The sequence below is a fragment of the Lotus japonicus genome, chromosome 1, assembly GCF_012489685.1.
Source record: "Lotus japonicus ecotype B-129 chromosome 1, LjGifu_v1.2".
Lineage (NCBI taxonomy): Eukaryota > Viridiplantae > Streptophyta > Magnoliopsida > Fabales > Fabaceae > Lotus > Lotus japonicus.
In genome coordinates, this window is record NC_080041.1 from 122,218,771 (window position 1) to 122,233,469 (window position 14,699).

At 35.5% G+C, this 14,699-nt stretch overlaps 1 protein-coding gene and 1 pseudogene across 3 annotated transcripts; both read right to left on the reverse strand.

The window, feature by feature from the left end:
* Nucleotides 1-1,930: 1,930 nt before the first annotated feature.
* LOC130730056 (uncharacterized) lies at nt 1,931-4,812 on the reverse strand (annotated as a pseudogene).
* A 3,478-nt stretch (nt 4,813-8,290) lies between these two features.
* On the reverse strand, nt 8,291-11,691 carry LOC130730057 (uncharacterized). Of its 3 annotated transcripts, none has more exons than XM_057581941.1 (5): nt 11,501-11,691; nt 11,131-11,169; nt 9,500-10,923; nt 9,030-9,426; nt 8,291-8,940 (listed from the first exon to the last, which is right to left on the reverse strand). In XM_057581941.1, the coding sequence occupies exons 3-5, from the start codon at nt 10,915-10,917 to the stop codon at nt 8,548-8,550; spliced, it is 2,208 nt and encodes a 735-aa protein (XP_057437924.1). In that variant the 5' UTR covers nt 10,918-10,923; nt 11,131-11,169; nt 11,501-11,691; the 3' UTR covers nt 8,291-8,547. The 3 variants fall into 3 exon arrangements, with proteins under 3 accessions (XP_057437924.1, XP_057437925.1, XP_057437923.1); XM_057581942.1 differs by having other exon boundaries at nt 11,265-11,691; XM_057581940.1 differs by having other exon boundaries at nt 8,292-8,940; nt 11,131-11,691.
* Nucleotides 11,692-14,699: the final 3,008 nt, after the last annotated feature.

The following is a 14,699-nucleotide window of genomic DNA, read 5'->3' on the forward strand; positions in this document are numbered from 1 at the left end:
GAAATATATTTTAATTTATGTATTGAAATCTTATTTTGACCTCAAATTATTTATCTGAGCTCCACAATTGGTATGCAAATAGTTAAAAAGAATGCAAAAATGAATGCTAAGACTTTCCCTCTGGCCTTGAAAGAAATGTAAGATACTGAAAATTAATTTCTTCAGTACTTTACCTTTAATGCTAATTTTTTCACTTCTTCAACATTTCCAAACTTACCCTCTGTAAACAAACGTTACTTCTTTCTTCTATCAGTAACTGTTTTATGGCTCTCTTCTATCAGTAACTTTTGATTTTATCATTCAATCGACAATGCTAGAGTGAAATCCACCTTTTCAAAAAGAATACAACCATTTATTTCTGGACTATTTGTAAATAAATTTTTCCCAACATATAAACTACACATAGAAAGACTACTTTTTTAGAAGAATCTGCAAATTTTATAGCAAAATTGAAAATTCTTCAATTAGGCTTGGAAAAAGCAAGGATAACACCCAAAACCATGATATTAAACCACAAAAGATATATTGAGAAACCCTTTTTTAAGAAACCAGCCCACAAAAGCTACCATCTTAAAGCCTTGGAAATGGTTATATATACAACGTTGGTGCCTGGCTAGCCAGCTAACTGAGGTAATCTTGGAGAAAATGGTCAAAACAATGGCAGTAGAAAAAGCTGTAGCATGTAGAAATAGAAACTGACCACATCATTCAAAACAGTTTCTCGAAAAACCAAGGTAAAGATTATCAAGAAAACTGACTAATTTGTAGATATAACATAGGAAAGAACCAAAGGATGTTCTACTTGGACACTCCTTCAGCATTTACCACTATGGAAATCCCTATACAGGAAATCAGACTGATCTTAGTTACAGGAGCAATAACATATCAAATCAAAAAATTAACAAACTAAAGCATAAAGGAAAGAACCGAATTTTTTTACAATTAAAAACTCTAAAAGAATTGAAGAATGTAATTTAACTAAGGGCTCTAAAGACAACACAAATCCCTGGATGGTAAAAAATGTACCAAAAACAAATGATTACAAGAAAGAATATTACAAGGGATACAGCCAGTATTAAGAGGGAAATCACAACAAACAACCCAGAAGAAATTCGTAGTTTTATCAATTCAACTTTTTACATCGGTAGGAACAGTTAACTTCTCATTTTGCAACCAATTTCCACTATCTTTACAAAGTCTGGAATAGTTTTAAGAAGCTGAAGCATTGTATTGGATGTATTGTTAGTCATAAACTTTCAAACAAAAGGGCAAAAAAGAATGTTAATGAAGCTAGGAAAAGCTCAAGAAGACGATTATGAAAACATCATATTACATCCGCATTAAAAGTACAAAATGGAAAAAAATATTTAAAAATGGACTTGTTTTTATCATCAAAAGAAAATAATAGGTTCAACTTGTCTGCTAAAATTATTTAAATGGCTAAGCATGTGTCATCTTCCTTGCTTAGCAACAAATTGCAAGTTGAAATACATAATAAATAGGGGGGGAACCGGGAAAGTATAAATAAGATAATTGCACCTTAGTTGAGAACTCCTTTGCGCATCTATTAAAGAGATCCGACATAAATGGGGATATACCACATAGCAGGCAGTATGAAGATTATCATTTCGCCTCAAAGTGCAGTTCAGGGATCGAGACTAACATTTTACAATGAACTTGCAAAATGCATCTCTAAGCTGCCTTGTATTTGTGATTTACCTTGTCCATTCAAGATCAGGAATGTAAATAGCAGATTATTGAAGGTAAGGGTCATGATTTCCTTGAAAAGTTTAAGCAAACAGTCATAATTTAAATCAGCAAGGAGTACAAGCAGACAGCATATAATTATATTCAAGTCCTTCAACAAATATACATCTTCAACAAACTTTACCTTTATCATCCCACACATCAAGCAAAGAACATTAATGAATAAAGCTACAAAAGCCAACCATCTTTTCCCCTTTATTTATAGGTAACTTCAATTTGTATGTTACTCTGTGACCATATTCAAGCTTGTCATAATCAATATCATACCAAAGATAGAAAGGGTAGGGAAACATATTGATAGAAGGGATTGTAACCAATGAATCACAACAACTATCTAATTAAACTTCAATTGAAAATTCATAAGATCGCACACAATTCCCATAAGACACATAACTTAAGTTTTTGACAACACACAAAAATTGAAACACCAGAATAAACTAGTCCAGTCGAATTCTGGAACCTAGACAGCTACAAAATATTTCAACTCATCACCATCAGAGTCATCATCTTCCATGCCATCTTCATCTCCATCATTATCCTCGTCATCATCAAAATCAGGAATCTCCAAATCATCTTTAGGGGCACCAAGAACACGACCAGCGTCCTCTCCAATTTGAACAAAGTCTTGTTCATTTGGAGAATCCAAATCCAAATCAAAGTTATCTGAACTTCCATCACTATCCACAATCCAATCATCATCTGAAGAAAGATCATCAGTGTTATACTCATTAGCAGGCTTTTGCTTCTTTACCACTTTTGAATTAGCCATCACAAAAACAACATCTTTCAATTTCTTTTGTTTCAAGCGATTTCTTCTCTTTGAGTGGACCTAAACAAATACAAAACAATTAACACATAGTAGGTACTACTGTACTGGGTAACTTTAAGAATGAAATATAATTCATTTCAAATTTAGAAATGTTACCATCTGAAAGGCACTCCTGTTGCGCTCAGAACTAGAGGAACTGCATGCCAAGCTTGTTACACGACGAGCAAATTTTCTGAGCTCTGGATGTTCACATGCCAGAGTATCCCACCACAAGTCTGGAGTGATTTTCCCAAGTACTCTATTGGCAAGTTCTCTACCGAAATTCCTTGATCGATTGATAAAATCTTCAAGTTGAGAATCTATCTTATTTCTATCATCAACACTTCCCACCATCCTTGATATACAATCATAGAGTCCACGTTTGACTTCAAAGTCAGCTTTAAATCCAGGACTATAATGTAAGTCAGGGTTAAGGTAGTAGCTTGCAGCACGTAAAGGCATATGCAGTTGGTTGTCCCATCTTTCATCTATGATGTCCCATAGAGGCATATAACTAAAGAATGCAGAAATTGGAATTAGTTTACAAACTAAGATATAAAATTGAAACTAGTGGATAATAATTATTTACCGTTTTTTTACACCATTGAAGGCCTTTTGTATCTTCTCCTTAGCCTGGCACATTTCCTCATAAATGAAACACATGGCTGGCTTCTCATCTAAATTCACCAAACAAAGCACTTTGAGTAGAGGATAAGCCGCCCTTAAGCAAATCCTGATATTTTTCCAGAGCCCCTCATCTACAACCATATTTTGAATACACTTCCCATCCTTTGTCTTGGAAAACTGGCTGGATTTCCATTTCTTGCATGTGAACATCTTTATCAATGCCTCCTTTTTGTCATTCAAGCAACCCAAAGTCAAGTAAGATGTGGCTAAACGAGTCATGGCTGGTCTAACTAAATCCTTTCCTCTGGTAAATTGATGTAACAAAGAAATAAGAGCACTCCTTGAATAGATATAGGCTGTAATCTTTTTTCCAAGCGCAATTGTCTCCTTGTGAACCGGTATCTTCTTCTCAAAATCCTCCAACATTAACTCAATGCAATGTGTAGCACAAGGTGTCCAATATAAATTCTTCCTTTTCTCCATTAACATCTTTCCAGCAGCTTTGTAAGTTGCATTATTTTCCGTGATAATTTGGACAACATTTTCTTCTCCAACCTCCTCAACAATACCATCCATCATCTTAAAGACTTTGTCAACTGATGTATTTATGTCTAATGCATCAATAGACTTCAAGAAAACGGTTCCATTAGGACTATTTACCGAGAATTTCAGAATGGTCTTCCTCTCCTTGTCGGTCCACCCATCAATAATTATGCTGCATGCCTGCATCCTTTTCTCTTCCAATAAGATTTATGTTTCTCCACAATATCCTTGGTGGAATTAACTTGCTGCTTCAAATACTTACCTCCAATCTCATCGCAGGACGGCGGCTCGAATCCTTTGCCCAGTTGCGCGACCAACTCAATCATTTTCTTGAATTCATCACTCTTCGCAGCGCGAAGAGGAATAACATTGTTGTAAAAAAACGAAGCGATTGCTTCGCATGCATCCCCCTTCAAATTCTTCTTGAATATGATATTGGTGGAAGTACCTTCAACAACCCCTTCATTCCTTTTTCTTTTCCCACAATTAGTACTTTCTGCTTCATCTTCATCACACTCCCCTAACTCATTTTCTTGCAATAAGGGTTCCATTTTCCACATGCCATTCTGAAATTCATTACTAACCTCTTCATGTGCTCCAGATTCCTTATGCTCAGCTTCCAGATGAATCTTCAATCCGGGAACGCCGCCGGTTATCTCCTTTTGACAGTATTCGCATTCGAAAAGTATAATCGAATCGCCGCGATTGTCTCCCATTTCGATCCTAATTCCACTAGTACACTAGAACCAGCACTTGATGACAATGATTCCCTAAATAGCAAACCAAGACAAATAGAAGCAGGTTCAGACACAAAGAGAGAAAAAGATAAGAACTTTAGGGTTGAGAATGTTTGAGGCAAAGCGTAAGATAGAGATCAAACCTGGTAGAGTCAGTTTCAAAGATTGGGTTTTTTGGGGGGGAAATGTAGCAACAAAGCGATTGCACAATCTAGGGCTTTTTCATGATAAACCCTTTGGAGAAGAATTGATGAGAAGAATGAAATTGGGAAACCTTCTTATTTAGGATTGAGAAGAAGGAACCCTAATGGCTCCATAAGGAGGGAAACAAAATTCAGATTCCCGCCAGTTGAATTCAGGGAAGTTACCACTTTATAGCCCTTGGATCAAATCCCACGGTTCTGATTTAATCGCATTGTTTTAAGTCATCCAAATCGCCCGGTTCGAATTTAATCACATTATTTTAAGTTATAGTTAACACTTCAATTCTGAGTCAATGAATCTTTGATCGCACGATTGAGAATCCCTGACTGCATCTGGATACAGGGAAACAACGACTAAGATGAACTTGCTTGACATGTTTTAAATATTTAGAAATGCCAAAAAAAAATACTCACTTTTTACAAAACTTAAAATCATATAAGATCCATCAAGTGCATTTTTTTTACATGGAAGCTGACGCAAACGTGATTTCACATATCTCAATGCACTAATAAAGAAGTTACTATAATTTGTTACATTGAGTTTAACGTAGATCAGAAAAGTAAAATTTTGACACGTTGACTTCAACAAGCATTTCCCTTGTAGCCTTTTAGTGTTTTTATTATATGAAAAAGAAAATTTTAGGTAAAAAGAAATGATGGCTTTGAAGTTAAATGTGTCAAAAGCCTATGTAAGAGTGAAATAACATTTCTTACATAGTACACTTCATCAAATATAATTCCTTCTTTAATTATACAATATATTTCACTGTGAAGTTCTCTATTTTATTAAATTGTCAATATTATTCTGAATTTTTTCCAGAAAGTGGATTAAGACATGGAGATTCACTTTCACCTTGTTTTTTTTTTTATCATTTGTGGTAGTGTTATCTGCAATGTTGATGTATGCATTTGAGTCATCTTGTCTAGTTGTCTTCATGGGATAAGAATAGCACGCTCCCCTGGACCATTTCTCACATTTTTTTTCTCAGATGGTAGCGTTATTTTTGTCATATCATAAATACAAGAAGCTCAATGTATTAAAGGGTATTCTCAATTATTATGACCAAGCTTATAATCAAAAGATTAATCTTGATAAGAATCACTTTTCTTGTAGCTGAAATGTGTCAAGTATCAGCATTAATGAGTTTACATTGAGCTTTAAATAGTCTAAAGAGTGGGGAGTTATGATAAATCTTTGAGTGTCCCAAATATTATCAATAAATGAAAGACTCAAATTTTCAACTCTATTCAAGAACAAGTCTTGAAGAAATAAAAGAGCATGAAAGAAATAAGTTATTTTGATCATCATGCCTTAAATATTGAAGGACATAAAGTAGGTGTGATAAAGAGTTGATGTGACAAGACATTACCAATTGTCACATCTCCATTCTTGTAACTCGAAATGTGTGGAAAACGAAAGTTAATGGAAAATGAAAGAAAGACACATTGTTGGTCCGCGTGTATGATCTAGAGGATGGGGTGGCGAATTATAATTAAATTTGTTGTCCAAGTCATTCCATCTTATATTATGTCTTATTTTGATCTACCCAACAACATTTGTTCCCAAATAGAATCCATGACTAGTAGTTTTGTTTTCTCTTTTCCTTCTAGAGTGGGGACATAATTAAAAGGAAGATTGCAACAGGGAGCATATTTTTAACGTCTTTAACCCAGTGTTCGCAAGTAAAATTGTTTCCATTCTTCAATCATTGCGTCGAACAGATGATGAAATCATATAGAGACACTTTTCTTATAAGTTATAACTAGTATTCTACAAAGTCCATATTAAAGATATCGATGGAGTTTACGTTGACTGCCGAGACCTAACACAACTTTCCTCCTTTGTCTGGACTTGGAACCGGATATACAAGCATAAGCATAAGTGTAGTTCAGTATCCTACAAAGTACAAAGTCAGGCTACAATTTTATTATCAACCAATGTTTGCAGGCTCCCTCTCAAATCCTTCATATACCTTTTGGACAAAAAATTGGAATGGTTAATCTCTGCCCCGGTATAAATAATTTATTTGGCGAGCAAACAAAGGATATTCATTTAGAGTTAATCTACATAATAGAGGTATCTTTGTGGAACCATCTTGTTCATTCAGTGTGCAACTCAAGTCATAAATCTACTGCTCATGCACTTCTTTTATTGTCTTGATGCTTAAGCTATATGGTTTGCATCATCTTTAAGTCTCAAGACTAACATAATTGCTAATGTTTATTTCTCTTCTTTTGTTAACCATTTTATATTTGCTACTGATGAAGATGTCATTCAGTGTTTCTCTATGGTTGCTTATGCTTACGGGAGAGAAAGAATAAGATTCTTTTGCTAATCAGAAGAACCACAGTGGAATACACTCTTTTATGGGCCTCTCAACTCTACTTCTTACTCTTTATTTCTTCTGCAGAACCAGCAGTCTCACTTCCTAATAGACTTGGCTTTGCTCTCATGGTTTTGTTCTAAAAATTAATTTTGATGCATCATATAGGGTAATATTATATCCTCTACTTCAACATCCTACAAATTCTTCTACATAATAAAAATAATAATTTATAGTCTGCCTTTAGAACAACTTTCAAAATGAGGTACAGATTATAACATGTGCACAAGAAACCTGAACAACTCATGCAACAAGCAAAGAAAAGACTCAGTGAGTCAATAGGCATTCTTGATAACATGACCGAAAAATAAAACCCTCACAACATAATTATGGGAACAGTAATCCAGACAAGAAGCTCTGAATATATATTAAACTCATAAATAACAGACTGTATAGGATCTAATGCAAACTTGATGTAAATATGGCAAAAATGTGCCAAAGACAAATAATAACGAGAAAGAATATTACATGTGTATCAGACAGTATTAAGGGGAAAATCACAACAAACAACCCAGAAGAGACTGAGTTAAACTTTAACATCGGAAGGAACAGTAGCCTGCTCATTTTGCAATCCATCCCTTGGACCAACCTCCACCATCTTTACAAAGACTATAATAATTTTAAGAAGCTAGGAAAAGCTCAATAAGACATACTAAACATAATAAAACATCAGCATTAAATGTACAAAGTGGAAATTTTAAATAAAAATGGAGTACGTTTTTCACTACATGAAAATTATAGCTTCAACTTGGCTGCTATAATTATTTAAATGGTTAAGCATGTGTTATTTTCCTTGCTAACCAACAAATTCAAGTTAGAGTACATAACAATAGGGAAAAAAGTATAAATAAGAATATAAGATAACTGCACCTTACTTGAGCACTCCATTGTGCATCCATCATTGTGATCAGACATTAAATGGTGATTTACCATAGCAGGAAGTATGAAGATTATCATTTTGCCTCAAAGTACAGTTCAGGCATTCAGGATCAGCAATGTAAATAACACATTATTTAAGGTAATGCCCATAATTTCCTTGAAAAATTTAAGCAAAGTGTCATGATTTAAATCAGGAAGGAGTGCAAGCAAACAGTGTATACATTCAAGTCCTTCAACAAATATACATCTTCAATAAACGTTACCTTTATCATCCCACACAGCAACAAGCAAAGAACATTCATGAATAAAGCTAAAAAAGCCAACCATTTCTCCATTTTATTTATAGGTAACTTCAATCTAGTATTACTTGGTGACCATATTCAAGCTTGTCAAAATTGGTATCCTACCTAAGATAGGAAGGGCAGGGAAACATGTTAATAGAAGGGATTATGACCAATAACTTGCAATAACTATTTGATTAAACTTGAATTGAAAATTCATAAGGTCACTGGTCACATACAACCCATAAGTCACATAACAGAAGTTTTTGACAACACATAAAATTGAAACACCAAAAGAAAATATCCCAACTCTGGAACCTAGATATCTAGCAGATATTTCAAGTCATGACCATCATAGTCATCATCTTCCATGTCATCCTCTCCATCATTATCCTCATCATCATTATCCTCGTCATCATCAAAATCAGGAATCTCCAAATCATCTTTAGAGCCACCAACAACACGACCAGCATTCTCTCCAATTTGAACAAAAATGTGTTCATTTGGAGTATCCAAATCAAAGTTATCTGAATTTTCATCACTATCCACAATCCATTCATCATCTGAAGAAAGATAATCAATGTTATGCTCATTAGCGGGCCTAGCAACCCACCTAGCTTGCTTCTTCTTGGCCAATTTTGAATTAGCCATCACAAAAACAACATCATTCAATTTCTTTTGTTTCAAGCGATTTCTTCTCTTTGAGTGGACCTAAGCAAATACAAAACAATTAACACATAGTAGGTACTACTGTAACTTTAAGAATGAAATATAATTCATTTCAAATTTTCAAAAGTTACCATCTCAAAGGCACTCCAATTACGCTCACAACCATACGAACTGCATGTCAAGCTTGTTACACGGATAGCAAATTTTTCGAGCTCTGGATGCTCAAATCCAAAAGAGTCCCACCACGTTCCTGGAGTATGTTTCCTGAGCAGCCCAATGGCAAGATCACTACCAAAATAATTTGATCGATTGTTGAAATTTTCAAGTTGACTATGAATCTTATTTCTTTCTTCAACATTTCCCCCCATTCTTGCTATGCAATCATATAGTCCACGTGTGACTTCAAAGTCAGCTTTAAATTTAGGACTATAATGTATTTGCAGGTTAAGGTAGTAGCCTGCAGCACGTAAAGGCATATGCAGTTGGTTGTCCCATCTTTCATCTATGATGTCCCATAGAGGCATATAACTAAAGAATGGAGAAATCGGAATTAGTTTACCAACAAAGATAAAAACAAAACTAATGGAAAATAACTATTTACCGTTTTTTTACACCATTGAAGGACTTTTGTATCTTCTCCTTAGCCTGGTGCATTTCCTCATAAATAAAACACATGGCTGGCTTCTCATCTAAATTCACCAAACGAAGCACTTTGAGTCGAGGACGAGCTGCCCTTAGGCAAATCCCGATATTCTTCCAAAGCCTCCCATCTACAACCAGATTTTCAATAAATTTTCCATCCTTTGTCTTTGCAAACTGGCTGGATTTCCATTCCTTGCATGTGAACATCTTTACCAATGCCCCCTTTTTGTCATTCAAGCAACCCAAAGTCAAGTAAGATGTGGCAAAACGAGTCATGGCCGGTCTAACCAAATCCTTTCCTCTAATAAATTGATGTAACAACGAAATGATAGCATTCCTTGAATAGATATAGGCTGTAATCTTTTTTCCAAGTGCAATTGTCTCCTTGTGAAGCGGTATCTTCTTCTCAAAATCCTCGAACATTAACTCGATGCAATGCGAAGCACAAGGTGTCCAATATAGCTTCTTCCTTTTCTCCATCAACATCTTTCCAGCTGCTTTGTAACTTGCATTATTGTCAGTGACAATTTGGACAACATTTTCTTCCCCAACCTCCTCAACAATATCATCCATCATCTTAAAGACTTTGTCAACTGATTTATTTATGTCAAATGCATCAATAGACTTCAAAAAAATGGTTCCATAAGGACAATTTACCGAGAATTTCAGAACAGTCCTCCTCTTCTGGTCAGTCCACCCATCAATCAATATGCTGCATCCTGTTCTCTTCCAAAAGATTTTATGTTCCTCGACAATCTTCTTGGTGGAAATAACTTGTTGCTCCAAATACTTACCTCCAATCTCATGGTCAGACGGTGGCTCAAATCCTATCCCATGTCGCGCAATCAAGTCAACCATTTCCTTGAACTCATCACTCTTTGCCACACTGAAAGGTATAGCATTGTTGTAGAAAAACGAAGCAATTGTTTTGCATGCATCCCCCTTCAAATTCTTCCTAAATATGATATTGGTGGAAGGACTATCAACCCCTTTCATCCTCTTTCTTTTCCCACCCTCGCTACTTGCTCCTTCATCACCCTCCCCTAACTCATTTATCCATCTTTCTTGCAATAAGGGCACCATTTCCCACTTGCCCAGCTCAAATTCATAACTAACAAACCTATGAGCTCCAGTTTCCTTATGTGCAGCTTCCAGATGACCCTTCAATCCAGGAATGCCTCCTAATATCACCTTCTTACAGTATTCACATTCAAATTTTCTCGCATCCCCAACCGAATCATCATTACCCCATCCCATAGCCCTTCTATTCCCACAAGCACTCTTCTGCACCTTAGATACTCCACTCCCAAGGACAACACCTCCACCACCCCCATCACCACAGCCACTAGACCCTCTAGAACCAGCACTTGATGACATTTTCCCCTAAATAACAAACCAAAACAGATAACAGCAAGTTAACACACACAAACACACCCAGATAAAAAAGATAAGAACTTTGGGTTGAGGAGCTTCAGCAAAACCAGAACAGATACCAGAAAGGGGTAAATCAAAACATACAAACAGGATTGAAGCCTGAAGATTTATACTACACAGCTAAACAAAACATAGAGAGTTAGAGAAAAAAAAAACCTGATGGAGTCAGTTAAGCAGAACCACCAAACTTGTGAGCTGAGACAACACAGAGAGAGAGAGATAGATTCAGTTTCAAAGAGGTGAAGAAACTAGGGTTTTTATGAAGTTCCAAGCTTTTAGCAAAACCCGACCCGTTGAAGCCCAAAATGAATTTTGATGTGAATGAAACTCGTGAAATCGGACAGAAGCGTAGAATCGTACGCTTTTACGGTTTGAAGCGCGATTTTGACAACATGAAGCAAAATCTAGAATTTTCAATTTTGTGCTTGCAGCAGCACCAACCTCAGAATCAAATGATAATGGTGAATAAGAAATCAATCAAACAGAGAAGAATCAATGAACTGAAATGGGTTACAGGATGAATTACCGAGATTCAACGCAGAGAGCTGTGTCCATTGCAGCATGAACTGGTGGAGGATTCAAGAATCTCCAACTTCTCACAATCTTATGCATAATCCCTCCCTCCTGCACTTGCAATTGGAATTGGTTTGGAGAGGAAGCAAAGTGAATCATGGTTTCACGATCAGTGTTGTTGGATTAAGGAGGGAAAAACAACAAGTTTTTTTGAAATAGAAGAACAAGTGAGTTAGATAAGGACAAACGTTGCTACTTTACCATAATGTTTCAAATTTATTAAATTAAATGTAATAATGTGTAAAGGACTAGGTTCATTTAATAATTTTGTTTTAGGATGTACTACTGCAATTAAGCTGGAATATGTTAGGTTAAGATAGATTTTGTTTAAATAAACTCGGTATATTTAAAAAATTTAAGGTTTTAGTTTCACTTGTTATCTTTTATATGTTTTTTTTCCGAGTCTGATCAAACCTGACTGAAAATATGATATGTCCTGATACCCTATTTAATTGCATATTTCATAATAAGACAATTATGTTTGACGATAAACATATATGTAAAAAGACTATCAAACATAGGTGTTAAATTATACTAAAAGAAATCTTTCAATAAATAAACTAACAATATTATAAGCTACTCAATAGAGATAAAAGTAAATCGATTGTGTTTAATTTTTTAGGGTTTTATAATAATAAAATATATTTATTTAAAAAATGATAAAATATATTTACGGTAAATGACATTTATTTTAAATAGGCTTGTATTGCTTTTTAAGTGGCATGGGTCTAGCATTTTTTTTTAACTAAATAGACTTTTGAAAAAAGTCTAGGTCTTGCTTATTTATAAATTTGGACCATAGACCTGAGGTGGGTTAAGACCATAGGCTCTTACGAACGGTATGACTTATTCTCACCCCTAACTATAATTTACATGCGCAGTTGTACTCTTTCATTATTCACATTCTGGTTTCCCATCAACATTTTTGCCTCACATTTCAATATACACCCTCTTTGTAAAAAAAAAAACAAAAACACCCTCTTTGTCGTTTATCATTAGGTTTGTGGGCTTTTTGCCTAAATTGGGAGGGTTGTGAATGTGTTCGTCCAAAGGCAAAGAAAGATTGGGAAGCTATACCGTTTTGGTTTTTTTATATTTTCTTCATTGGAGATTACTTCTCAAGCGATTAACCTCCTTGATGGTTTTCGTTTAGGTGGAATGTTCCTATTGGTGACTTTGGCGAGATTCTTGCGGCACAGGTTTGATGACCTAATTAAGAGCGAAGACGAATAAAGCTTAGAGGATGGGAGCTCGATGGGGTTTCTGTTGTTAACAAAGGGAAGTGGAGGATTGGCGAATGATGTCTTTATTTGAGGATGAAGAACCGATGATTAATGATATATTTAGAGATTCATCTTCGTCTTCATGCTATCCTCTCACTATGTTCTTCCCATAAATATCTTTTGCTATTTGTAGAGGGTGTTTCGTGTGTTTCCTTACCTAGGGATCAAGTGAATACCCCAAGGGCTAAGGGAAGGCTCAAGAAACCTGAGAAATGAAGAAGAAAGAAAAAGGACCTTGTTGAGAGCTTCAATGAGATTGTGAAAGTGGAAGAAGTTGAGCGAAACCAACAGGGAAAAAGTTAATGGTCTTGCCAGTGTAGTCGTCAGAGTCTTATGACATTTTAACTATGGTGTGGATTGTCATCTTGATGGGAGAACTTTTAGGCATGGAGTATGATCGCTAAAATGATGTTGCCTTCTTCAAGGTTGCAACCCAGGTCAATGCGCACATGTCTTCTTAGGGTACCAATGAGAGGGTCTTGGGTGTTGGTTGGTTTTCGGGGTGTTTTGAGGGGTTGTGATTCGTGCGTTAGGGTTTTGTTTAATGGCTTGATGGCTTTTTTTTTCTTCTTTGGTGTTTTTCTTTGTTGGCGGTTGCTCTTTTTTGGTTGAGTTGTCTCTAACATTTCTTTTAATCCTTTTTACGAGGGTTATATATCTTTGACATTTTCTTCATCAATATAATTTTGATTTTGGAAAAAATATTTGTTTATAAATTTAATATGTTCGCATTACATGTCTTACACAAAAGAAATTTTTTTCCAAACTTAAAACATTCACATCATAATAAGACTAACTCTCCCAACACTTTTTTTCTATTTATAGAATTCAAACTCAAGACCTTAATTAAGAGAAATCAAACCTAACTTACTTTTAAACAATCAAATTTTCACCTAAACATGTTCCAATTTAATTTTTTTTTTAATGTTGCTTATAACTAAGCAATGAGGTAAACAACCCTCTCTTAAGAAAAACTAAATATTCTTTGGCTTAATTGCAGTTTTGGTCCCTGATCTAACATGATTGTGCAAAAGTGATCCTACATGTTTAAAACGAGCGGTCAATGTCCCTAACGTTTGTGTCGTGAGCGATTTAAGTCCTTCCGTCCACTTCTGTTAGTTGACTAACAGAATTGCTGACATGTGCTTCATTAATTGACATGGCATGTTGCGTCCCCCTGCCACATAGATAAATAATTATTAAAATATTTTTCCCCAAATTAAAAATTTCATCTTTAACCTTCATCTTCCATCTTCTTTAACCAGAAACTCATCTTCAACCTCCATTTTTCACCTTCTTCAACCAAAGGCACAAAAGAAAACTTAATCTGAAATCAAAATCGGCTCTTGCACCTTTGAAAGAACTGTTATATTTTTCTTCTCAGATATGGAACCACTTAACAAGACGCACCCACCTTTGTCCCCTCTCTCACCAATCCCTATAATGAAACCATTTTGGGTGAGAGGGAAGAACCCAACCCCAGCAACGACAACAACAACAACAGATCGAGTGATGGAGTCGCAAATCTATGAGAGAATAATGGAGTCCCAGATCTGTTCGCGTGGGTGTGAGAGGAGGAAGATGATGGCTAGGGTGAGGATATGGAGGAGCGATGTGAAGGTTCGGTGGACAAAATTAATTTTCTGATTTGTGTTTGATTTCTAGAAGGAGAGGGGGTTGGGTGAAGGGTTTTGTGGTCTCAATCTGGATTTCTGGAAGTACAAATTTTATGTGTTATGCGTGAATGTTGGTGGTGATTTAGATTTCTGAGTCTGAACGAACAGGTTTCTGGGATCTCAATTGATTTTTCGGGAGGTTTGGAGCGATGGGGGTATTGCCAAGGACGTGGATTCTGGTACTTTCTGAGTG

Coding starts and splice junctions, on each gene's coding strand:
- LOC130730057 (XM_057581941.1), bottom strand. CDS start 10,917: ATGTCATCAAGTGCTGGTTCTAGAGGGTCTAGTGGCTGTGGTGATGGG. Junction 9,427..9,499: donor TTCAATGGTGTAAAAAAACG/GTAAATAGTTAT, acceptor TCCATTCTTTAG/TTATATGCCTCTATGGGACA. Junction 8,941..9,029: donor ATTGGAGTGCCTTTGAGATG/GTAACTTTTGAA, acceptor GTATTTGCTTAG/GTCCACTCAAAGAGAAGAAA.